The following is a 27,069-nucleotide window of genomic DNA, read 5'->3' as shown; positions in this document are numbered from 1 at the left end:
GTCCTGCCCGGGAGCCGGGGCTGCACCGCCTCATCTGCGCACTGGCTGCTGCTCTGCCTTGTGCCACCCCTTATCTCGGGGCTTCTCTGCGCGGCTGGGCGGGGGAGAGGGGAAAGCCCCTGCAGGCGCTGGGAGAAGGTGACATCACTCCCTCCGCTTCCAGCCACGCCTGCGAGCCCCAGCCCCACCTGAGCTTGGGGCAGCAAAAACCTTAGAGCTGGCCTTTCTCAGAGCATAGGTCCGCTGATGCAGGCTCACGCTGCTGGGCTAAAAATAGCAGTGTACGTGTTCCAACTTGGGGTGGAGCCTGGGCTTTGAGACCCGGCGAGGAGGGAGGGTCTCAGAACCCAGGCTCCAGCTCAAGCCCAAATGCTAAAATGTTATTTTTAGCCCTTTGGTGTGAGCTGGAGTCGGTCAACCCAGGCTCTGAGACTCGCTGCTGCGGGTCATCTTTTGCAGTACCCCTAATATGAAGTTCACTGGGGGAGTTGCTGTGTTCTTGGAGCTAGCGGGCAGGGGAGCATTTGCTTAGGAACGTGGCAAGATGGATACATAGTGCTGTTGCTTTGAAAACTGCATTGTGGTTCAATGAAGTAACAACATCCTTGGCCCTGCCACCTTTTTTCAGTCCTTATCATCTAGCTCCTCACTTGGCAGTCAGCACAGGTAGGGGACAGTCATACTAATGTAAAAGAATGCAGATGTAGTTCTGATCTGCACTCCGGAGTGGACTGATGCCCACAGGCTGTTTAAGCTCATTCAGTGTAATTACAAGGTTGACCCCAATAGCACTGTGTCCTCTTTCTCCTAATAGTTCCTGCCAGTACCGCTCTCTGCTGCTATTGTGACTCTTCGCCACTGGCTCTTCTCTGAACTGATGTGGCTGCAGAGCAGTTTGCAGGGGTGATGAGTCCACAGTTGAATGTCAGTGTCTTAAACGCTGTCTGGCATGATATTTATATTCAACAGGATTCCAGTGTACAATGCTAGTGACGAGAAAGTCTAGACATGCCCTGCAATTATATTTACGAAGTGCCAGCTTCATTCGGAGGAGTTGTTGTAGATTGATTGGATCCTTAACCTTATCCTCCTCTTTATTTCCCCATGCTTTGGTGCTTTTTATGCTGTCCAGCAAATCTAACAGTAGCCTTTGCTCCATGTTTGTTCTGCAGGAGTATATTGATGCTCACCCTGAAACCATCATCCTGGACCCCCTTCCTGCTATCCGTACGCTGCTGGACCGATCCAAGTCTTATGAGCTTATTCGGCGAATAGAGGCCTACATGCAAGGTAGGCCAGTGACTTTTCATTTCAGAAAAGCATGTTCCTTACATTGTGAGTGTGACCGGGGTCCTAGTGGGGAGCCAGCTGTGGTCACTCAATTAGGGTGAACTGCAAAGAATGGGGCAGACAATCCCCAAAAAGCTGGTGGATATTCCAATACTTAGATTTACCAAGCCAGCATAAAACAGCTGCTTTATTACCTCTCTGGTTACTCAAGTCCAAACAACACAGTTCCCTTAAAGTGATCCAGCCTCAGGCCTACATCCAGATACGTAAGTCAAATATGATGATTTCTGAAAATCTTATTTCATCATATAAAAGAAAAGGTTCTACCAATCCCAAAGGATCAGACACATTACCTCCCAGGTTATTGAATATTCCAGATCTTACCCAAATACACACTACAGCCAATTCTTATTAACTAAACTAAAATATATTAAAAAATAAAAGAGAGTATAGTTAAAAGATCAATATACATACAGACATGATTCAGTTCATTTAGGTGCAGATTCATAGCAGAGCTGGTGAGCTTTGTAGCTGCCAAGAGTTCTTTTAGAAATAGTTCATAGGTTATAGTCCAATGTCCAAATATCATACTTGGGGCGTACCAGCATAACTGGAACCTCAGTCTTGAGACTCAAACTTCCCCTGATGAAGCCTAAGCAGATCTGAGACGACCAAATCAAGACCCAAGGATCTTTTATACAATTTCATGTCTTTTGACAAGTTGGAGTTCAAAAGGTCATTAGCATGACTTTGAAGGAGGTCCATCACTAGTACTCAGCTATAGAGTTAACATAAGGCAATTTGTTTGTTCCTCCACCATTCTCAAATTATTTGCTATATGTTTCAAAGAGAGATGAATACAGAGATATCCCATGTTTACAATTCATTTAAATGCTAGGATGTTCTTTTGACCTCTGAATTATCAGAATACAGCATGGACAGGCACTGATTACATTGTCGACCCTACTCATACGTATGTAAATACACAAGAACACAAACATTATCTCCCCACATGTCTTTTGAGGGTTATTTATTTTACAGGATGTTTAACCCTTTCTAGCCATGTGTCACAGTGGGTTTGTAGCAGAAGGAACAGCTGGTTCCTGGAGTTAGGTATGTGAGTGTTAATAATGGGCAGAGGCAGACACAGTCCTTCATAGCAGAATTGTACTCCAGAATCTAGGCTTTTGTTTTTGAAAGCATGAGAATAGGGGTTTGATCTAAGTTAAACAAGGTGTGTGTTTGATGGGGAGCATATTTATTACTCTGAGCAGCAGCAGAAATGTTCTTTTCATGCACGCTGGTAAATTGAAATTATCGTACAATCTATCTGCTTGTCACAGAAATACTAAAGCCTACAGTTAGCTCTTGAGCCAACTCCTGTGTGTTAGGATTAAGTCAAGAGTAGCATCTCCTTTTGAGTGCTGTAGAAGTAGCTGTTCCAAGAGCCAGTTGTTTATGGTGTTGAAAAGTTGCTTCTGTAAACTGTTCCAGTGTGACATTTGACTGGTTAATGTTTGCGTCGTTCTATTGCTATCCCAATTCTCAGATCGGAAACTTACCCTATTGGTATCTTTTGTATTTTTATGATTTGGGATTTATATTCATACAGGTTGTATCCACTTTGTCTGGCCATCATCAGCATGGTGTCTGGAATCGTCCCAAGTATGTAAAAATAGAAATATGAATTACAGTCTCCAACACACTCTCTTCTTTTTCAGGCTGTTGGAGAAATACTTAATTAGTTTTTGTGTGTGTGTGTTTTGTTTTGTTTTTGTTTTGTTCTGAAAGTGGGAAGAGGTAGTATTTTTATCTCTTGTGGGAATGAACAGCAGAACTGGTAGAAAAATGGGATCCTTTGTTCACAAACACATTGACCCATTTTTCAGTCAAAATTTGAAATTTTGAAGAAAATTTTCATTTAAATGTTGATTTTTTTTTTAAAAATGTCTGACTGGCCCTGGTTGACAGTTTGATCTTTTCAGTGGAACGTAGCTGCCACATGTGGGCAGTGCCCCTTCCTTCCGTCTCTGACTCTTCCTTAGTTTATCTCATGCATGGCTTTGAATATTGTGACTGGGACCTTTATCTGCACTGTCTATTGAGTGGGGACCCAGCACTGAGAGCTGAGCACCAGCGGTGATATGGTCGTGGTGGCCTTTGCTAAGCAGATGGGCTGCTGCATTTTGTTCTAAGAGGAGCATTTTTAGGGCATGTAGCTTTATTTCTGGGTGTAATTACTTGCAATAATTGAGTCAGGGAGCCACAAATTTGTGGATCACTTATGATCTGTATCCGAGAGACTTTTTTTTTCCTCCTCTTTAATCGGGTTGTCTAATCTGTATTCCCTCACTATTCTCTTCTGTTGTCTATTGTGCTGTGCCCTAGGGTTTAGAAAGTTTAAGGCAAGCGTGATACAGCTGCAAATAACGTGGAGATTTTAACAGTTACATCAACTGCATTTGGGTTCTTCAAAATAGAAATCAATTGCAAGAAGACTGTCCTACTATTGAGCTGCAGCTAGGTATTGCCACAGTTAGAGATGTCCAGTTACATCCCGAGGTAGCTGTGTGATGTACACAGTATTGGGCTGCATCGCGTCCCCAGAAGTGGAAGTAAAAGGAAATGTAAAGAATTGAACATCCATGAAGGTAGAAAGGTCATTGTTTTTACGGAAGCCCACGAGCTATAGAATTTGTGTACTAGTTATATACCAGTGTTTTAACTATAGATAATAATTCCTTTCATGCATGAATTGCTTGTGCTCCCTTTTAGTGTAACTAAAAGTGAAATACAGTGTTTGCCCCTTCAGTTTGCAATTCATTTCAACTCTCCAGACATTTAGGGAGTTTGATAACCTAAATGGTGCCATTGCTCAGTTAAAAGGCTTTATTCTTGTTCTGGGTTTATTTTTTTCTCAACACATACTCTGTCCCTCACCACTCTGATGTGTGTCTAACATAAGATGAACATGTTGTGCTTTGTTGATTCCCAAATAAACCCTCTTTAGGTATGCTATTGCTTCTGCCTGGCTCAGTAAACACATTCTTGATGTATTATATGGTTCTGTAAAAGTAGCTTACGTTGCTGGGTCACTTTGCTCTGCAACCGAGGGTCAAAATTTTCAAAAGTGATGTAATTTTGGGTGTCCAACTTGAGACACCGTATAGGGGCCTGATGTTTTCAAGTAGTGGGTGTTCAGCACTTGCTGAAAATCGGGTCTCTTAAAGTATCTCAAGTTGGGTACCCAAAATCAAAAGTCACTTGGACCGTGTCTAACAAAAGATATTTAAGTTGAACTGTTTGATTGATTAACTCCTGGGCCCTGGTTGAAAAGATTTCTATCTAAGATACTTTTTTGACCTTCATTACCATAGTAGATCAGCGCTCCACAATCTTTAATGTGTTTATTCTTCCCTGTCTCACAGATGTGTTGTAAGTACTGTTATTTCCATTTTTTAGATGGGGAACTTAGCCATAAAGAGATGAAGTAAATTGCCCAAGATCACACAGGAGGCTTGTGGCAGAATAGAGAATTGAACCGGGTCTCCCTAGTCCCAAGCTAATACTCTAACCACTGGAACATCTTTCCTTGTTGAGACCCTAAAATTCCTATTTTACTTGATGTACTAGCAGGTAATTAATGATTTAACCTGCTGGATGAAGTATAGAGATTGATCGGATTCCAGTTTCAACAGGAAATGTTTCTCTCTGAAGCAGGAAACGTTTCTAATAATTCTCGTTACTATGAGATGTTTTTTTATTAGAAATAGGTCACAGGCTGAGCTCTTTCCTGTTCCTTTTTTGTTTTCACCGTGCAAACACTGAATGATTCACTCATTTTGAAACCCTCATTTCTACCTTTTTCAAAGTCCTTTAAAAATAAAAGTTTGCATTCCCCACATGTGTTCAATGTAGCCAGCAGATCACTGTGAAATAAATCACTGAAAAGTTCTGCTGGTTTAGCAGTTCAGTTCTCTCAGCAATTGCATTGCTGTGGTTTTTTACTTATCAGTGAAGGATTACTTCTTGGTGAAAATATGAGCTTGCTGGGAGTTTCTCCCCATGATAGCAATGTTTGGGGAAACTAGCCGCATGTTTTAATGAAAAATGCATTTTCAGCAGGGCTTCTGTGTGATCTAAGCTGCGTCTGCTCTTTCAGTTGTTGACCTAATGAAAAATACCTTTGGATTCATGGAGGCATATTGAGAAGCTCTGACCTTCACAGCATCGGACTTTCAAGACTTAACCATAACAAAAAAGAAAGTTAAGATGTTAATAATAATAATAATAATAATAAATATTTGTAGCGATTTGCTGCTCTTGCGATTAGACTTAGCAATCAGAATGTCTTCATTATATTGTAGTTTTCCTTTCAAGGGATGCTTCTTTTAAAGGCTAAAAATCATATTTGGGAAAAAAATCCTTACCTGTGTTCCAATAATACCTTAGGTTATTAAAACTGAAGGAATTTTTAAAAGGACAAAAACATGCCATTCTCTGTTTATGCTGTTTTACTTTTTTCCATTTTGCTTAGGGTTGACAATGGAAATGTACTAGTCAGTTTCACTTTTAGTTTCTCTTGGGCAATGTTTGGGTTACAAATAGTACAGGACATGTGGTGTTGTTCCTTTAAATGGTTTCCATATGATTTAGAAAAAAAATAAAAATTCTTATTGACCTTAGGTTTTTCTCATCATTTGTTTTTGGAAAAATTAAATTTGGGGTGAATTTGTCCTGATGATGCTCCTTTGATTGAGTTCACACGAGAAGAAAACTGGTTCTTAAGTACGTCTTTGAAGTACAGGAGCTGCTCCCTGAGGATACTGTAAACAATATAAAACCATTTAATTGTAACATTTCCATCCTAATATGTAATTGAAATATTTAAATGCTGTTGTTTTTGTGTTATGAGATGCTGCTGCTTTGAGTGCTGCTTTCTGCATGTTTAGGAAGATTAGGAAATTATACTGTGCACCATTAGTTTTTCCCCACTAAAACTTTTTAAACTGGATCTTCCTTTGACTCAGTTAAAGGAATCCCTGTTGCACAGTCACGTTTCGTGTATGGCCAAAAGAGAGAGGGGCAGTGTGATCAAACAGATCTGATACTAGACAGAGGCTCAGGAAGCCTGGATTCTCTACAGCAGCAGTTCTCAAACTTCAGCAACCCCAGGACCACCCATTTTGATTTAAAATCTTTTGGGACCCCCAAATTCCCCACTCAGCCCCAGACCCCACTCCCACTCCACTCCAGTCCTTCCCCTAAGGCCCAACCCCCGCCCCCACTCTGCCCCTCCCCACATGTGCCCCACTCCCACTCCTTCCCCTCCCTCCCAGTGCCTCCTGCACACCAGGGAACAGCTGTTCTGAGGCATGCAGAGGGTGCTTGGGGGTTGAGGGAGGAGTTGGTCAGCGGGGCCAGCAGCCCTGGACATGATGCCGCCCTCTCCCCCAAGTACGCCCTATCCCCGCTCCTCTCCCTCTCTCCCTCCCAGCGTCTCCTGCACGCCACTGAACAGGTGTTCCCTGGTGTGCAGGAGACGCTGGGAGGGAGGGGGAGGTGTTGATCAGTGGAGTTTGGGAAATGCTGCTCTACAGCGCTCTGGTTCTGGGACCATCACAAATTATTTTATCGCTTGGTGTTTTTGTCTGCCGGTATGTTCTGTTTATTATTATGGCTTTGTCTAAGCTGGAAGACTTCTGCTGGCGTAGCTATGTGTTATGAAATGTCATGTTTACTGACATAGTTGTGCCAGAGAGAGCCTCTACTAGTACACACAGTAGCTTGGGGGAGCTGAAGCGAGTTATACTGGCTAAAGTGCAGCTTTGCCAGTATAGCTGTATCCCTGCTAACAGCGCTTTGCCGATACAGCTATACTGGTATAACCTAGCATAGACATAGCCTATGTTATGGATGTTAGATGGGGTGGGATCTGAGTTACTACAGAGAATTCTTTCCTGGGTATCTGGCTGATGAATCTTGTCCACATGCTCAGGGTTCAACTGATCACCATATTTGGGGTCGGGAAGGAATTTTCCTCCAGGGCAAATTGGAAGAGGCCCTGGGGGGTTTTCACCTTCTTCTGCAGCATGGGGCACGGGTCACTTGCTGGAGGATTCTCTGCACCTTGAAGTCTTTAAACCATGATTTGAGGACTTCAGTAGCTCAGACATAGGTGAGAGGTTTATTGCAGGAGTGGGTGGGTGAGATTCTGTGGCCTGCATTGTGCAGGAGGTCAGACTAGATGATCATAATGGTCCCTTCTGACCTTAATGTCTATGAGTCGTGTGTGTGTGTGTGTGTGTACACTGCCTGGCACAATGGGGCTCTGAGCTCAGTTAGGGTTTGTAGGTGTTGCTGTAATACAACTAATAGACCAGTTTGCTGAAGGGAAGACGAGGTTGGACAACAAGTCCAGTGTTTTCAAAAGTGGGTGCCTAAAATGGGATATCTAAATAGTTGGCCTGATTTATTTATTTTATTTTTTTTTTATTTCTGTGCTGAGCACCTACACCTCTGGAGCTGTGTGCATTCAGCACTTCTGAAAAGCGGGCCAGCTATTTTAAGTCCCTAAATATGTGTGCCATTTTGGCATGCAATCTAGTTCAGTGAGTGGCTGTTTCACACTTGCCCTGCAACATTGGGATGCCTCACAGTGCTTTGCTGTTGTAACTTGCACCTGGGTCACTCACAAACAGCATTCAGGTCATACTCCAAGTGTCTATGTATAGCTGCAGCTGGCAAACACACTCCAGTCACACTCTGGCTTACGCCAGTCTGGGTTATCATATGCAGGGTGACCCCAACACACTCCCAGTCCTGGATTTTTCCCCCAAAACATGCATTCTGCACAGTCCAGCCCTTTCCTGGTCAGTCCAGATATATTACATCCATGGCCCCTCTAAGTGGTCAATATGCAACAATTGATCACTTTAAATGGAATTACCCATGGAGTTCACAACATTGGATTAGTTTTGATTGAAGAATAAAACAAGGGTTGTTTTTTTTAACTACAAAGAGATGTGTGTACAAGTACTGAGGCATTAAAGTCAGAAATGGTTACAAGAACAATAAAGATACAGTGCTTCCTAGTACTAAATTTAACAAACTAAACTTGGTTCAAGGTGAAATCTTTTCCACAGGTCCCCAGTGTCATTGCTGACCAAGTTTCAGGTCAGAATCTGCTCCCAAAATCCACAGGCTGTTTTTCTTTTGTCATCTTAGGTGGAAAAGAGAGATGGTTGGGAACGATAACTTGGGGTGTTTTTGCCCCTCACTTTTATAGTTCAATCACCCTTTGAAATGCACTTTCCTGAGAGTTCTTTCCAGCTGAGAGCAAGGAGACTTGAAGTCTGGTAGGGAAGAGGTGTTATGCTGTTTGCTTTTCAGCTCTGTTTGCAAAGATGCAGATCTGTTTGTCTCTTCCCTTCTCCTTCCATGCCAAAGAATGGCCACTTGATAGATGATAGTCCATCAGCTTTGATAACACCTGGCTAGGGGTGTGAACTTGTCCTTTGTCTTTGAGAAACAGGTTTACCAGCTTCCCAGACTCGTCTGGTAAGCACAATTGTCATGATTTCAGCTTATGTTCTTAACTTCACATATGTTGTTGAAATACATTTCACCATGGTATTATTGACCAGCACGTTATTAATTTTCAAATGATGCCTTACAAGGCATGTTTTGTACAAAGATTATTACAGTAGTGTGTAGGATGTGAATACAGGGCTGCATTCCCTCACAATATGGATTTAGATGCACCTACCATTAAAAATTTTGTCCATTCTATTACATGTCCTATTTTTCTTTTGTGCTTTTGGACACTAGGTGTTAGAGCATTAAAATCTGAGTCACTGAGTGCGTCCATTGTTTCTTCCAATGACAAAGTGTCTCTTACCTCATGAGTTGGTCCAAATGGCTGTTACTTACCACTGTCTTTTAGTCTATTTATTGTATATTTCCAGCAGCGGTCAGCTTTGTCCTAGCTCTGCACCTGGGAGCTGGCAGTCTCTTTCAAGCAGTAATGTGACTCTAGCACAGCAATTCTCAAACTTTAGCAACCCGAGGATCCGCATTTTGATTTAAAAATTTTTGGGACCCCCAATTCCCCCGCTCAACCCCCAGTCCCGCCCCCACCCCACCTCTTCCCACCCCCACTCCACCCTTGTCCCTCTTCTTCCCCGCCTCGTTCCGCCCCCTCCATCCCAGCACCTCCTGCATGCCAGGGAACAGCTGTTCCGCAGCATGCAGGAGGCACTGGGAAGGAGTTGAGGAGGAGGAGTTTATCAGCAGGGCCCGTGGACCCCCCTCGAGAGACCTCCGTTTGAGAAACGCTGCTCTAGTAGATAGTGAGGAAAAGGAGGGAGGTGCCACAATGGTGATAGGGACTTCACCATTCTCCTTTCACTTCATTTTGCCAGAGAGTGTCATTGGTAGAATGCTCCAAATTACTGAGGGGCAGGAGGGGCAGGGATCCGAAGGTCAGTCTTGAACTCCAGTCTCCTCCATTACACTTATGCATGAGCTATTTTATTTATGGTTATAACAAAAATCTTTATTTCCAGTGTGAAGAAGTTATCTAAGTCTCAGAATTCTTAGAGAAAAAATTAACGTATTCCTCCCAAAACTTCCTTTGGTTTCAGCTGCCAGCCACAAACTGAAGAGCATTCTGGGCACTGGCATGCAAAGGAGCGAGCAGGCTTCTAAGGTCACAGCTGCTGTTCCCCACATAACCACAGGTAGCTTTCAGACAAGAGTAGGGTTCAGCTAGGTAGCTGTTTTGCCCTACCAGCACCTACATGGCCAGTGGTGCTTCTGAAGCTGGCAGTACAGTAACAGTCCACATCCAGTAAGGGTCTGGAGCCTAAAAATGGGAAAGGCCTTCTACAATTTTGTCTCCTAAATTTCTCAGACTAGAAATCGGTGAACCGTCAACCAATCCTGCTCCTGTCTCCCTGCAGTATTGATGGTGGCTGAGCTCTGAGAATAAACTGTAAGGTTTGGATGTTGCTTTTGGATGCACTAAGGTTTTCTTTTTAATCTGTATGCCTTGCTAGCCAAATGTGTAGAAATCTTTTCCGACTGTCAACCTCCTTCAGTTGGCAGCAGGTTATGGATATGGTGATTTGAATCAATGAGTTCAGTTCACTAACTACAGATTATACTTCCTTTAATAAATCAGTTAGTTTTAAATGCAAGGCATGTTTTGATAAACTTCTTTTCTTATGTATCCAGGATGGTTAAGGTAGTTTTTATTGAGCTAATTAAAATGCTGTTTTATGCATTTTTAATTTAATTTTAATTTCCATTTAAGAAATGCATCTTTCATGATTTTCTAACAGAATAAAGAATGTAAAAATTAAGACTCTGAATTAACGTAAATTAAGCTATATAATTGCTTAAATGAATGTGTATAGCTGTAATGTATCTTCCTGCTTAAAGAAAAGACCAAATGTAGTGTAAGATCTATATTTAGTTTCAAATTAACATGTTTTAATGCTTGCCAGTCAGTGAAAATCAACCTTTCTTTAGCAAAATAACTAAAAGGTACCAACGTAGAACAAGATTAAAATCAGTGAGTTAAATCCAGATTTCCTGCTTGCTGATTTAAAGCATGATTCAAACCAATGATTTAAATCAATCCATTCTGCAGGGCAATGTTGCCACATTTACTTCCAAGTATCCGATAAATGTGTTCTCTGCCCTGTGTGCTCAGCAGTGCTGAGAGACACAGAGAGCTCTGAGTATAACAGCAATGCCTATATATATTGTGCTAATGTGCTCAATGCTTTTTTTGCCTCTGTCTTCACTAACAAGGACAGCTCCCAGACTACTGCGCTGGGCATCACAACATGGGGAATAGATGGCCAGCCCTCTGTGGAGAAAGAGGTGGTTAGGGACTATTTAGAAAAGCTGGACGTGCACAAGTCCATGGGGCCGGACGAGATGCATCCGAGAGTGCTAAAGGAATTGGCGGCTGTGATTGCAGAGCCATTGGCCATTATCTTTGAAAACTCATGGCAATCGGGGGAAGTCCCGGAAGATTGGAAAAAGGCTAATGTAGTGCCCATCTTTAAAAAAGGGAAGAAGGATGATCCTGAGAACTACAGGCCGGTCAGCCTCACCTCAGTCCCCGGAAAAATCATGGAGCAGGTCCTCAAGGAATCAATCCTGAAGCACTTAGAGGAGAGGAAAGTGATCAGGAACAGTCAGCATGGATTCACCAAGGGAAGGTCATACCTGACTAATCTAATCGCCTTCTATGATAACTGGTTCTGTGGATGAAGGGAAAGCAGTGGATGTATTGATTCTTGACTTTAGCAAAGCTTTTGACACTGTCTCCCACAGTATTCTTGTCAGCAAGTTAAAGAAGTATGGGCTGGATGAATGCACTATAAGATGGGTAGAAAGTTGGTTAGATTGTCGGGCTCAACGGGTAGTGATCAATGGCTCCATGTCTAGTTGGCAGCTGGTGTCAAGTGGAGTGCCCCAGGGGTCGGTCCTGGGGCCGGTTTTGTTCAATATCTTCATAAATGATCTGGAGGATGGTGTGGATTGCACTCTCAGCAAATTTGCGGATGATACTAAACTGGGAGGAGTGGTAGAGATGCTGGAGGGCAGGGATAGGATACAGAGGGACCTAGACATATTGGAGGATTGGGCCAAAAGAAATCTGATGAGGTTCAATAAGGATAAGTGCAGGGTCCTGCACTTAGGACGGAAGAACCCAATGCACAGCTACAGACTAGGGACCGAATGGCTAGGCAGCAGTTCTGCGGAAAAGGACCTGGGGTGACAGTGGATGAGAAGCTGGATATGAGTCAGCAGTGTGCCCTTGTTGCCAAGAAGGCCAATGGCATTTTGGGATGTATAAGTAGGGGCATAGCGAGCAGATCGAGGGACGTGATCATTCCCCTCTATTCGACATTGGTGAGGCCTCATCTGGAGTACTGTGTCCAGTTTTGGGCCCCACACTACAAGAAGGATGTGGATAAATTGGAGAGAGTCCAGCGAAGGGCAACAAAAATGATTAGGGGTCTGGAACACATGACTTATGAGGAGAGGCTGAGGGAACTGGGATTGTTTAGTCTGCAGAAGAGAAGAATGAGGGGGGATTTGATAGCTGCTTTCAACTACCTGAGAGGTGGTTCCAGAGAGAATGGTTCTAGACTATTCTCAGTGGTAGAAGAGGACAGGACAAGGAGTAATGGTCTCAAGTTGCAGTGGGGGAGGTTTAGGTTGGATATTAGGAAAAACTTTTTCACTAGGAGGGTGGTGAAACACTGGAATGCGTTACCTAGGGAGGTGGTAGAATCTCCTTCCTTAGAAGTTTTTAAGGTCAGGCTTGACAAAGCCCTGGCTGGGATGATTTAATTGGGGATTGGTCCTGCTTTGAGCAGGGGGTTGGACTAGATGACCTCCTGAGGTCCCTTCCAACCCTGATATTCTGTGATTCTATAGGCTTGTTGTCTCTGCAGGGCTAAAGAAGGTTGTCCGGTAGGATTGCGTCCTGGTTTGAAATCTGCTTATGAAGGATCTGGGATATTGGAAGAGGGCAGATGTTGCTGGAGCATCCACCTCCTCAGAGACCTTGCCAGGAAAATGGAGAGGCTGGATGCTATGCAAGATCGTCCGTCTCATGCATAGGCCTCTTCAAAATTGGCTGAACTACTTCAGTTTATAGGGTAGCTGCTGAAAAAGAATGGGTGGGGGCAGTTTCACAGATGATGGGTCAGATGTTCATCAAGGCTTCTGTGGCTTACGCCTGGGTGACCGAACAAAACCTTCAGGAAGGTCAATGATTTTGTCATTCTTCTTGGGTTGGGTTGGTTTCTTTTGTCCCAGCAAGATCCTTTTCGATATAATTTAGACATTCTAATATCCCTAAACAGAAGTCACCAATAAAATGGTGTATTCTGACATTATCTGAGATACCACAGTTGTTGCCTACCCTCAGGGTAGGGGATAACTGCAGTGCCTTGGAAACCGTTTGTAGCAGTGACAGAAATGCTGGGGGGGGGTGTTGTTGTTTTTTTGAAAACAGAGAAATTGTAAGTACATGTGGATGCTCGCACACGCGCAGCTGTGTAGAGATTGCCCTTCTCTGTACTTCTGTCCGCCTACAGCTCAGGTCAGGCTACTTTATTTGTGTGATGGAAACAAAACATAGCCCGTGCAGGATGTGGTTTAACTAAATGAAAGTGGCAAGATGGTGCATGAAGAAAAAGAATAGCAGTACTTGATGTGCAAAACTTACTCCCTTTGAGCATGTTTCAGGGTGTATTGATTCGGAGCAAAAAGGTGCAAAGCTTTTGTGTGAAGCATTGTGTGTTAACAAACGACAACTTTTACCCCATTTTAAAAAAATTAAGAACTATTGTAGAACTAATAGGACACATGCTAAATATCACTGTTCAGTCACATTGTTCGGGTGGTATCCAGCCTTTTCTAATCTACTAGACATTTTTCCACATATAAAACAAGAGTGGTTAGAGGAAAACCAGCTGGCAATTTTTATTTGGATATTCAGAAAAGTCCCTCAAAGGGCTTGGCTACACTTTCAAGTTAGAGTACATAAAATCAGCCCCGCGGGCGCCCTAACTCCTGAGGTGTCCACGCTGGCAAGGCACTTAGAGCACCTGGACCCTGCAGCTGGAGCACTCCTGGTAATCCACCTCCACAAGAAGGCATAGAGTTTGCTGCACCCTAGCTGAAATGCCCAGGTGTCAGTGTGGACGACGTGTTGCATTACAGCGCTGTGATTGGCCTCCGGAAACATCCTATAATCCCCTGAAGTCAAGTGACCACTCTTGTCATTGTTTTGAACTCGGCTGCAGGCATGTGGATATCCCCTTTCAAAACTCCATTTCTGACAGCCAGCATGCTTCTCTGCTCCAGGACAAAGCAAACCGTTACTGTGGAATGCTGCTGCTGCCAAGGCAGGCACGTGTGTGTGTGTGAGAGAGAGAGAGAGGTGGAGGGAGGGTGGTCTGCTGCTGTCTGAACTTACAAGACAGTATGCTAACACACACTCTGCCCCCCAAAACACACTGTCTCTTCCCTCCACATACACACTCCACACACCCCCTTTTGAAAAGCAGGCTGCAGCCACTTGCACACACTGGGGTAGCTACCACAATGCACAGCTCTCTGTGGCGTTGCAAGAGCTGCTAATGTGGTCGCCCCACTGCGCTTGCAACTGACAGCGTGAGCACACGGCAGCGCTTTCCCTGCTGTGGCCTCCGAAGGCTGGTTTCACTCCCTGCGCTCTACATCTGCAAGTGTAGCCAAGCTCAAAGAGGCTGTTAATTAAACTAAGGAGACTGGGAGTGAGAGGCACTTCCTCTGACATATCTAGAACTGGCTGCTGTTGAAGGCAGAATACTGGGCTAGATGGACCATTGGTCTCATTTGGTATAATTCCTGTGTTCTCAGTACTCTTCCCATAAAATAATAATGCTTAAAGCTGTAAGGAAGATTTAGGTAGCCAGAATATGATTACTTGTATCAGATTTGAAGTATACCCAGGACTCCCAGCTGACACCTTTGTGCTCTGAAAAGTGTCATGGGATTTGTTTTTAATTTTACTAATTTATTATTAGCAAACTGTAAGTTAAAGGGAAATGCCAAATACAGTCTGTAACAGCATCAAAGCTAGAAAACCTGAAAGCCATTTGATCTCTTGCATAATGCACCAGTTTGATTGTGTGCTTATAACTATTTTTTCTTTTTAACAGCCTTACTTGGGGCTAATGAGTTGAATAAAACATGAAATATATGCAAGAAAGCAAGGCTTTGTGGAGGGCCAGGACTGTCGCCCTTTGGATGGGTATTAATAATGTGGGGCGGGGTCCTATGCTGCTTGTTGTTCTCGAGTGAGCTTGAGCTTGAGTTTTAGTTCTGTTAGAGGGATCAGACCCAGGTCATGCTACTTCATTGTTTTAGACAGGGCTTTACTTGGAACTTCTGGACATTGGAGTGACTTTTTAAACTCACTTTAATTTCCTCTCTAACAGCCTGGCAGCATCATGATGAAGATGTACTAGCCTCACCACAAAATCTGTTCTCCCACATTAACATGAGGAGGATGAAAAAATGAATGATATTTTACATGCCCCACGCAAATGGCTGCTCCACAAGTCTGGTCCACAGTGAGGATTGTTGTTTTTTTCAGCAGCTCTGCTTTGACAGCTGCAAGCTTCTCTTGCATCTCCCTGGACAAGGAGGGTAGTGCTCAGAACTCAGCTGTTACTAAGGACTGTTAACTTTAGACAGGCAGCAGCATTCCTGCAGAAGGGAATGTTGCTATTCCAGCTCCTTTCATATGCAGCTTGAGGATGCAATCTGGGCAGTTGTTCCAGCTGGTCCTCTTACTGCCAGCTAACAGCTATCCGTGAAATCCATACCACCTAGTGACAAAATGTCGGCATACGTGTGGGCGGTGACCAGGTGGCAATGTACACTAGGCTGCCTTTAGTGATAAGCTGGGTCCCACGCTAATGATGAGGCCTGGGATATTTTAACTCCTCAAGGTTTTGAAGGTGGCAAAAGGCCTTTCTCAGCACCACTCAGGGGATGTCTATGCTGCAATCAGAGGTGTGACTAGTTACCTCGAATAATAATACTTCTGAAGCTGCATCAGCACCAGCTACACACTCGAGTAATTATCCAGGGTCCTGGGCAGGGTCTTACAGCCCGTGCTGTCGCAGCTTTATTGCATTGTTGGTTGAGCTAGCTGGGTCAAAGCTAACTCAGGTATGTCTACCGGCACCGCCGTCACACCTCTGAGTGCAGTGCAGACAGACCCTCAGCGAGGAAGCAGCTCTCAAAGCTACAACTCACAAAGAGGTGGCTCCATTGGTTCAGTAAAATTAGTAGTTGTAGTAGTACTCTGTATTATGATACCACCTAGAGGCCAGCTGAGATCTGGGCCCCATTGTGTTAGGCATTGGGTAAAGACAGGGTAAGACGGAGTTCATGCCCCTAACAGCTGACAATCTAAGTAAGTATTACACCTCTTTGTATAGTCACCGGTGTACAGAGGCAAGGCAGTTCTCGGTACAAGTGAACTGGAGCTGATACCAAACACTGAATCCCAACTTCATTGTGCAAGTGGGTCTGTATTTAGCATGAAGGGTGAGATGTATTTCAAAATACAACCTGGGAATTTGTGAGCCCATGGCATGTTCCCTGGGTTGAAATATGGCGCCAGTGTTGGGTCACTGTCAGAGACTGTAAAGCAGGTGCCATCCTGCCTAACTTTCAGGAACAGCTGTATTGTTTAAGTGCCTCCTGAAGCCCTGACAGTCAAGCTTGATTTGCCTTGATGCTGTGAAGTAGTATAGTGGATTAAGCATGGGGCAGGGAACCGGGCACTTCTGAGTTCTAATCTGGACTTTGTGGCTTGGAATAAGACTCTTCATTGCCCTGCCTCATTTTCCTTATCTGTAAAATGAGAATGAAACTTGCCTACTTCCTAGGGGGTGTTGTGAGGATTAACTAATATTCATACAGGCCTTTGAAAGTACTAAGTGTGATGAGGGCTGTTTTGGCTGACATACCGGGCATCGAACCAGGGATCTTCAGAGCTTAGTTTCTATAGCTTGCACTCGAGCTCTCTTGCTGGGCTATCACCAGCAGGAGAGTGAATTTGTGTGGGGGGGTGGAGGGTGAGAAAACCTGGATTTGTGCTGGAAATCACTTTAGATAAGCTATTACCAGCAGGACAGTGGGGTGGGAGTAGGTATTGTTTCATATTCTCTGTGTATATATAAAGCCTGCTGCAGTTTCCACGATATGCATCTGAGGAAGTGAGCTGTAGCTCACGAAAGCTCATGCTCTAATAAATTGGTTAGTCTCTAAGGTGCCACAAGTCCTCCTTTTCTTCTTGCTGGGACTGTAACAGACTTGTATCCTCTGGGAATCAGGCACAGCTGGGGACCTGTAACAGATGCTCACCAGTGGGCGACCTAAGTGCTAACCATTGTTAGCAGCACGTGCTTCAGAGGGAGAGAAACAAATGCCTTTCTCCTGATGAGGAAAGTTATTGAATGAATGTGTTGCCTGCTGGAGGAGGGTGAGGCAGTTGAAGCCTGCTTTCCTGAAGCAACTGGTGTGTGTCTCACCATGGCATAGTTTAGGTAACTGCAGATTGAGACTAAATCTATAAATAATTTGTATAATATGTTAGATGGAGAAGCCGGATGAGCAAAATGTTAATTGCTGATGTGGGGCTGCTAGCAGGAGCATGCTAGGGCAGAATTGCTGCTGTACTGAAATAACTTCAGTTTAACGTTGGTTTTCTAAGAGAATATGAGAAATCTGTCCTCTCAACTGATCTCCGCAGCGTATACTTTGCTGACACAATTGTTACCCCGAGGGAGAGCCTTTTCATTTCCTTTATGAAAATCAGGTTATTGAACATACTAGGAAAAGCAGCTAATTTTTTGGCAAGGAGTGAATGTAGATCAGGAAGGGCACTTCCACTAAACATTTAAATCTATGGCCATGTCTGCAGTACAGGGACCAGAGCTATATACAGTAAAAGTGTTTTTATCCAGCATGTTGGGGGGATGCGGGGTGCTGGTAAGTGAAAAATGCCGGTTAATTTAGAGAGAGGGAGTTTGGGGGTGGGAGAGGATGCGGGACTGGGAGTTGAGGTGCCGGAGGGGGGTTGGGGCCTGGGCTCTGAGGGGAGTTTGGGTGCAGGAGGAGGCTGGGGGCAGGGGGTTGGGGCGTAGGAGGGGTATCGGGGTGCTGGATTCAGGGGGCGTTCACCTCCGGCAGCGCCCCGCAAGCAGCAACCTATCCCGGTTGCTCCTAGGTAGAGGCACTAGGAGCTTCCTTAATTCTGTGGCATGTCCTGTCCTACGGTGTCATCAGTGTTTTGCCTGCATGTAAAAAAATTGTCTCTTAAAGGTTTTGTTCCTTTTTGGCAAGCAATATTTCTCAAATTTAGTCAGTATTTTACTTTATGCTTTCATCTTCTTCAAACTTAAAGTTGTTATAAATATCCAATGCTTCCTCCCCAACAACATGCAAAAAGATTGCTGATTTCACTTTGTCATTTTTCTCCTCTGCCTCTCTGGCTGCTGAATACAATTCAAATCTCGGTCAGAATTTTTTCCAGTTCTCTGCAACATTGCCTAACAATTGCAGACTGGATGGAGGTTGCAACACATCCCTTTTTGGCTTCTCCTCCCCTTTCTTAGTCTAGTCAAGCTACAACTGTGCTCACCAAATATATGTAAAAGCCTCAGTGCCTGGTACGCCACATGCTTGTCTGGTGCCTCTTTTTGTCTCTGCTTTCAGTTGCAAACACAGGAGTTAACTTCAAAATGACTGCAGTTTCCTTGTCATGCAGCATTTTTGACACCATGTTACGATCTTGGGGTTCATTAAACAACAAACCAAATAAATGAGAAAGGAATAAAACTTTAATAAAACAAACTGGAGAGTTGCTGTGGTGAACTGCTGCACGCAGCCACGTGGTGTTCCCAACCCCTGCCTCCAAGGCACATCTCCTAATTCTTATATTCATAATGCTGTCCCTTATGAGGGAGCATCTCTAAATTTTATAACCTCCTCAAATCTATCTTTTATGGACATCTCCAGCATGGGGGTGGGGTAATCGCTTAGTAACTCAAGGGATCTCATCCGCAGAGCTGGTCAGAATTTTTCAAATTTTCAATATTTGGATGAAATTTTAACTAAAAAAAACAGGAAAACATTCAATGGAATTTTCTTGTTAAAAGATGGTTCCCATTTTTCAACCATCTCTAAAACTGGTTAAAAATATTTCACAATTTTGAAATTTCAATTTTTTGGGTGGGGGGGAGAAAAGGGTGAAAAATCAGAAGAGCTTGAGTCACCTGTAAACCCATCTGCTGCTCTGTCTGGGACTTGTTGATGCCAGAAAGTTACACCGTTTTTCCTACAGTAGAAACCCCTGTTTTACAAACTAATTGGGGATTGAGGAATTAATGAAACTGAAAAGTAGGTATGGTGTATAAATTGCAGTATGATGCAATACATCACTTTCTTCTTATCCTTCAAACCAGTGCACTGAAGGCATCAGAATGTGATGTCGACGTATTCTTCGACCTCAGCCTTGATTTTAAAAAGAGGATTATTTGGGAACTGCAGTCCAGAGTCAAATAGGTGTCGTCTGTGTGTACAGGATCACAATTGCATGTTTAACATCTATATATGCCTGGAATCATACCAACAGAACTTCTCTAGGCATACACATCCTTGATTTATCCAGGGACTTTGTTTAGAAGAGAAGCTTTTGATAATTTTGCTTGTTGATCTGTAACCTTAACCATTATGTTTGTCCTTCTTTTGAGCTTTATCAAAGAATGTTAAAATAGCCTGTGTCTCAACCTTTATCTGTCTTAGGGGGTTTTTTTTAAACTCTTTTTTGTATTTTCACTCTAAGTAAATAAATAATATAAAGACATTAACATGTAGAAAATCTAACAAGTAGTACAAGGTAAATTAAAAAGCCTGCTCAGAATTTCACAGTGAAATAGCTCTGTTGAAATCAGCGTGTCTGATCTCCAGGTGTTGTTTTTTGGTCTGCTTTCTCTCATACTCCCTTTTGGGTCTTGTGTAGTTTTTGGTTTTCATTTCAGTTTGTCCAAGGGCACTATTTTTAATAGCTTTCCAAGCTTAGTGAGTCCTTATGGGAAAATGATTATTTTTTCAGTTGGTAACAGTAAATCCGTTTGTATAGAGGATTCAAGGGAAGCTTACCCAGGCTGAAGTATAAGTAGCCTTTTCTTCATCTTAGAAAATCACTGGTCTTTTCAGGTTTCAGAGTAGCGGCCGTGTTAGTCTGTATCTGCAAAAAGAACAGGAGGACTTGTAGCACCTTAGAGACTAACCAATTTATTTGAGCATAAGCTTTCGTGAGCTACAGCTCACTTCATCGGATGCATTCAGATGACTGTTGTTGAGGTACTTCTGTTTTTTGGTTTAGTAGTATGGATTTTTTTTATTTTTATTATTTTTTTTTTTATTTTTACTGCATATTCCCATAGTGTAACATCCAAAGGGTATTGATCCAGGTCTTACTGGCTTCAGGGCACATAGTATTAAAACTATATAGGGCCATGCTGATTAGAGCTCTCTCCAGTAGAGCGAGTTTGTCTTACTCAGGAAAGGGAGGGGAATAAAGGGATTTTAAAACGTTACTGGAAAGCAGTAAACCTATAGAAAAATCTTACTGGACTGGAACTTGAAAACCATGAGTCTCTTCACAGCCTCATCGCTATTTTTTTGTGGGGACTCTTGAGCAAGTCACTTCCCCTCTTTGTGCATCTCTTTTCTCTGCCACCCTTTGTTGGTCCTGTCTATTTAGGTGGTGGGCTGTTTGAGGTAGGGACTGCCTCTTCCTATCAGTATGTACATTGCTTAAGAAAATGGGCACCTGGTCTGGGTTGGAGATTATCAGTGCAACTATAATACAAATAGTAATAATAGTGTAAAGTCAAGGGAAGACAGTAAAGCTGCAGAAAAATCCAGGTAAAAGATTAATCATGGTCATACACAGAAAAATGCATTGTTTTTAAAAACATGTAACTAATCAAAACAGGGACATTCTGAGTTAGGACTGCCTATTTCTTTACATGTGCAGCTTTATCCCTTCATATTGAATCCTACAGTATCTGACAGAAAAAATAACTGCTCTTGCAGTGCTTTGCATTTTCAAACGGTTATATAAACCTCACTATAGGCAATACCTATTTAACAGGTGCTTATAGGAACAACTAGCCCCAGAGAGGTTAAATGATTTGCCCACAGTCCCACAAAGTTGGGCAGCAGAGTACAAAGTAGAATGCAAGAGTTCCTGGCGCTCTCTCCTGTTTTCACTTCACTCAGATCATGTGGCCTTTCTAACATCACCTTCCCCACTGGTCTGAGATCCCTGTAATATTTAGGCAAATCAGAAGAATGCTGAGGAGAGGCCCACTTAATTCCTGGACAAACAATGAAATGCTGAGAATAGATGTCATACTCTGAAATCTGGATGTGTGAAAGAGATTTAAGCTTATATGTCATAACTGTTTTTTGTCATAATGTTAGCACTGCATAAGCTTGTAAACTGTTTGGTTTATGGTGTTAAAAAATCCTTTTGTAGAAGTGCTTGAGGGCTGACATCTGAGAAATTAATGACTGTAGTAGGGTCTGTTGTGTAAAAGTGCTAATTATTTTGCCAATATAGTGTGAATTGCATAATTGGGAATAGGAAAAGTATTTTGAACGCATTTTGACATGTGAGGCAGAATTCCTGTAGTATTGTACTGTCATTGGAATGCATGTGCAGTACCCACTTCCCAAAGCTTAGGCACTGTAACTATTTAAAAAGAAATCCTCCCCCAGACCAGCAAAGCTTTACCACAGAATGGACTTCTACATTTAAAAAAATAAATCAGAACTGGGTAGGACGTTTTCTGGAAGTTACATAAGTGTAAAGTGTATTTAACTGAATCCTGGATTGATCTCATTTCTACAACATTAAATATAACTTGCAAACATCAGTGAAGCAATATATGTAAAAGGCTGATGCAATCACACATCTTTATTAAACAAACCAAACTGAAATCAGCAAGATACGTATATAGCAAAAGTGTATCTCAGAATCTCTTACTAAGGTCCTTGTCCTGTTCTCTCCTTGATCTAATTTAGGACCCTATCCTGCAAGATACCAAGGACCCTCTTTCAAGGAAATGAGCAACCCCAACTCCCACTGATTTGAGTGAGAGCTGTAGGCTCTCAGCACCTACAGAAAATCCTCAGCCTTTAGGCCCTGATCCAACAACTTCCTGTGCACAAGTGGATCTCTCCATGTGCAGCTGCAAGTTCAGTTCCTAAGATCATAAACTCCTTGTGGCAGGGCCCTGTGTGGTTTTTATTTTTGTGAAGTGCCTTGTGCAGCTATAATGTTATAGCGCTAACTATGATGCCCGGCTTCTGCTATTGAGTGGGGTTCAATCAATTCCAAGGCTGGCTGTATTTTAAAGAATCCTTATTGAGGTTACAGGGACAAACCATCCCAATGCGTAGAAAGAATAGTAAATATGGCAGGCGACTAGCTTGGCTTAACAGTGAAATCCTTGCTGATCTTAAACACAAAAAGGAGGCTTACAAGAAGTGGAAGATTGGACAAATGACCAGAGATGAGTATATAAATATTGCTCGGGCATGTAGGAATGGAATCAAATCACACCTGGAGTTGCAGCTAGCGAGGGATGTTAAGCGAAACAAGAAGGGTTTCTTCAGGTATGTTGGCAATAAGAAGAAAGCCAAGGAAAGCATGGGCCCCTTACTAAATGAGGGAGGCAACCTAGTGACAGAGGATGTGGAAAAAGCTAATGTACTTAATGCTTTTTTTGCCTCTGTCTTCACAAACAAGGTCAGCTCCCAGACTACTGCACTGGGCAGCGCAGCATGGGGAGGAGGTGGCCAGCCCTCTGTGGAGAAAGAGGTGGTTAGGGACTATTTAGAAAAACTGGACGTGCACAAGTCCATGGGGCTGGATGCGTTGCGTCCGAGAGTGCTAAAGGAATTGGCGGCTGTGATTGCAGAGCCATTGGCCATTATCTTTGAAAACTCATGGCAATCGGGGGAAGTCCCGGAAGATTGGAAAAAGGCTAATGTAGTGCCCATCTTTAAAAAAGTGAAGAAGGATGATCCTGAGAACTACAGGCCGGTCAGCCTCACCTCAGTCCCTGGAAAAATCATGGAGCATGTCCTCAAGGAATCCATTCTGAAGCACTTAGAGGAGAGGAAAGTGATCAGGAACAGTCAGCATGGATTCACCAAGGGAAAGTCATGTCTGACTAATCTAATTGCCTTCTATGATGAGAGAGCTGGTTCTGTGGATGAAGGGAAAGCAGTGGACGTGTTATTCCTCGACTTTAGCAAAGCTTTTGACACAGTCTCCCACAGTATTCTTGTCAGCAAGTTAAAGAAATATGGGCTGGATGGATGCACTACAAGGTGGGTAGAAAGTTGGCTAGATTGTCGGGCTCAACGGGTAGTGATCAATGGCTCCATGTCTAGTTTGCAGCCGGTATCTAGCGGAGTGCCCCAAGGGTCGGTCCTGGGGCCGGTTTTGTTCAATATCTTCATTAATGATCTGGTGGATGGTGTGGATTGCACCCTCAGCAAGTTTGCAGATGACACTAAACTGGGAGGAGTGGTAGATACGCTGGAGGGCAGGGATAGGATACAGAGGGACCTAGACAAATTGGAGGATTGGGCCAAAAGAAATCTGATGTCCTTTTTCAACAAGGACAAGTGCAGAGTCCTGCACTTAGGACAGAAGAATCCAATGCACCGCTACAGACTAGGGACCGAATGGCTAGGCAGCAGTTCTGCAGAAATGGACCTAGGCGTCACCGTGGACGAAAAGCTGGATATGAGTCAACAGTGTGCCCTTGTTACCAAGAAGGCCAATGGCATTTTGGGGTGTATAGGTAGGGGCATCGCCAGCAGATCAAGGGACGTGATCATTCCCCTCTATTCGACATTGGTGAGACCTCATCTGGAGTACTGCGTCCAGTTTTGGGCCCCACACTACAAGAAGGATATGGAGAAATTGGAGAGGGTCCAGCGAAGGGCAACAAAAATGATTAGGGATCTGGAACACATGAGTTATGAGGAGAGGCTGAGGGAACTGGGATTGTTTAGTCTACGGAAGAGAAGAATGAGGGGGGATTTGATAGCTGCTTTTAACTACCTGAAAGGTGGATCCAAAGAGAATGGATCTAGACTATTCTCAGTGATAGCAGATGACAGGACAAGGAGTAATGGTCTCAAGTTGCAGTGGGGGAGGTTTAGGTTGGATATTAGGAAAAACTTTTTTCACTAGGAGGGTGGTGACACACTGGAATGCGTTACCTAGGGAGGTGGTGGAATCCCCTTCCTTAGAAGTTTTTAAGGTCAGGCTTGACAAAGCCCTGGCTGGGATGATTTAGTTGGGATTGGTCCTGCTCTGGGTACGGGGTTGGACTATATGGCCTCCTGAGGTCCCTTCCAACTCTGTTATTCTATGATTCCATGATCCCCAGCAGTAGGACATGTGGCCAAGGTTTGAGGCTTTCTAAGCCACATTCAAACCTACAGTACATGTTTCCGGGGGAGAGAGCAGTTGCGCACACAGTAGTTTGGTTGGGATACTCAAAGGGTGCTAATGGAGTTTGGATTGTGAGAACTGGGCGCTTAACTCTCTTAGTCTCGTTTTATAATGCCAGCCTGTATTCTAACTTGAACTCTTACAAAGCCTTAATCACGGTAGGAGGCTGACTGGTCCTACGTGAGCAACAAAATGTACGGATCTCTAAAGGCAGGAGTATTATGGGCTCCAATTTGAATACAGCCCTTTATCCTTGTGGGGTTCTGATGTCCAGTAAGAACAGTACAGTATGCATGCTTAGATAAGTCAGTCACTGCCTTGAGCTGTCATTATAGTACTAGGAGTGTGTCATGAGAAACAAATGAAAGCATTCTCTATTTTACCTGTAGCTATTCTCATCCAGTTGATTAAATTCAAAGTAACATTTGTGGGCTGTATCTGAGAGTTCACCGCCTTTTGATGCGGAATGATGTTGTTGAAGAACGGTGACCTTTTGTTCCCCTCCTGTTTGTTTTTTCCCCTCCTTCCCAGGTTGGTATCTTTTGGAAGTTAGGTTGAGAAGAAGGTTTTTTAGGATCTTTTGAACTTATGATCTTCCCCCACCTGCCCCATCCCCCCATAAAAGGGAGGGGGAAGGAAAGGGGACAGGGAAGCGTCTGGAAATGCTGAAGTTAACTGGCATGGGAAAACAAGGCTACTGATCCAGTTTGCATTAATAGTTACGTTAATCATAGAAATTATTATAGAACAGACACTGGCAAGTAAGCTTAAAGACTTAAAGTTTTTGCATTTGTGAAGTTTTATAAAACCCAATTATAATACAAATATTTTAATGAAACTTTTTAAACAAAATTAATTGATCACATGGAGGTGGGAGGGGAGTATTTAAATCTGAATACCCTCCTGTAGTATTGTGAATCCATGACCAAAGTATTTGGCCTATGAGAACAAAAAAAGTGAAAATGACTCATCTAGTTTCACTGTCCAAACCTATGGAAGTGCAAAAAGCAAAAACTATGAAAAGTAAAGTAGATACTTAAAAATATTTTTTTAAGTCTCAGATGTTTCCCACACAGGTAATGAGCCTTTCTTTTGACTGTGTCTTAGCAATAATGAAACCGATTATTAAATGTTAACAAAAGTTACTTGTTCAGTCATCACTTGGCACATGCATTTGCAAAAGAACCTGCGCTGCCCTGCACCTAATTATGATCTATAAATGTTTGTAAAGCCTGAATGAATTCTATAGGAGCTGCTTAATTTTTTAAAGCAATAACAGATGGCTTGTTTTAAAATGTAAATACGCATACTTTACCCACCTTATAAATCTAGCCAGGGAGCTTTTTGTGATAGTGGACACAGGTCAGCTAACTTCTTGAAATGATTGCAGGGCTCCCTACCCATTGGATAGTATCTCCTAGGTTTTTGAATGTCCATTGGGAAATCAGAGGGTTTGGTGGATTCTTACATGTGCACTTTTGACCTGTTTCAGAAGTTACAAGTTGTCTGTGATGAGTTTGAATTTCTGGCAACAACTGAAGTTGCCATTGAGCCAGGAAAGAACGATGACATTTGGTTGTCTAAAGTTACCTCTCTCTAAGTGAGTGATGGCAGTAAACCTTTTTCTCTAAAGGTTAATGTGGGACTTCCTGTGGGACTACCTAGGTTTAGTGAATACCGTATCCTGTGGTGCTAGCTCTTCCACTTCTCAAACCCCACTTACAGTTAGACCTCAGCTGGTGTAAATTAAGGTATCTCTCTTTATACTGTCTTCGAATCTGAGACCTAGTCTTCTGTGCAAGCATGAGCTATACTGAGAGTTTGGATCTGATCCCACCACCTGATCTCTATAGGCTGTCGGTCCTTAGATTGTGTTTTTTAACATATCCTTCTTCAAGATTTTTTGTTGTTGCTTTGCCACAAGTCATTTAAGCAACTGTGGTTAAAATGTTTTCTGATTTCTTATTAGCCAGATCTCCTTGTTAGCCCGATCAATTTGAAGAGCAGTTAGAGTATGATTTCAAACCCTGATGTGCCTGAATGGTAGCTAAAAACTCCAGCAATCTTTTCCTCCCTCTGATCGATCAAGATTGAAAAACTTGAAGCCTCTTGTTAGTGCTAGAGAATTGAGATCCTGAAATCCTGCCACTGGACAGTCCGGTTCAAGCAAATCTCTGGGTGTACGGAGTGTGAGATCATCTTACAACTAAGTGTTGCCTTGGGATCTCTCTTCCACCCTGGCCCTTGCATCTTTCCCTGATTTTTCAGTGTTAATTTGAGAGGCCTGTGTGACAGCACTGGTATTTGCTGACTAATGACAGAAGAGAGGCTGTGTAAATTCAGTGCAGATAGCAATTCAAGCACTTTAAAACCTATTTAGTTAGAAGAGCCGTGCTGATCAACCGGGAACACATTTGTTCAGTGGAATGCTCCTTCCACACACACCACATTTCCCCCACACACACCCCTCGCTGCTTTTTCCACCTCATCAGCTAGTCTTTGGAAGTTCATGTTGGCTTTCAAGTTTGATCAGATCGGAAGGAACAGTCTCTCGGAAGAGGGGATCAGGAGGAGATTAGCTCGGTTGGAAACTTGATGTCTAAATTTTCAGTACTGTGATTTGGCTTTTTTCT

At 43.2% G+C, this 27,069-nt stretch overlaps 1 protein-coding gene across 2 annotated transcripts in view; it reads left to right on the top strand.

Annotated features, from left to right (window-relative positions):
* ITPK1 (inositol-tetrakisphosphate 1-kinase) overlaps positions 1-27,069 on the top strand; it is a 234,570-nt gene that overhangs the window by 145,351 nt on the left and 62,150 nt on the right. For both annotated transcript variants that reach the window (XM_084631487.1, XM_084631488.1), the window contains one exon: positions 1,173-1,290. In XM_084631487.1, the coding sequence (XP_084487613.1) occupies positions 1,173-1,290 (118 nt within the window). The remainder of the gene's footprint in view (positions 1-1,172; positions 1,291-27,069) is intronic.

Source organism: Lepidochelys olivacea, assembly GCF_965140295.1.
Source record: "Lepidochelys olivacea isolate rLepOli2 genome assembly, chromosome: 6".
NCBI lineage: Eukaryota > Metazoa > Chordata > Testudines > Cheloniidae > Lepidochelys > Lepidochelys olivacea.
The sequence above is the reverse complement of the archived record's forward strand: the minus strand, read 5'-3'. Positions and strand labels throughout refer to the sequence as shown.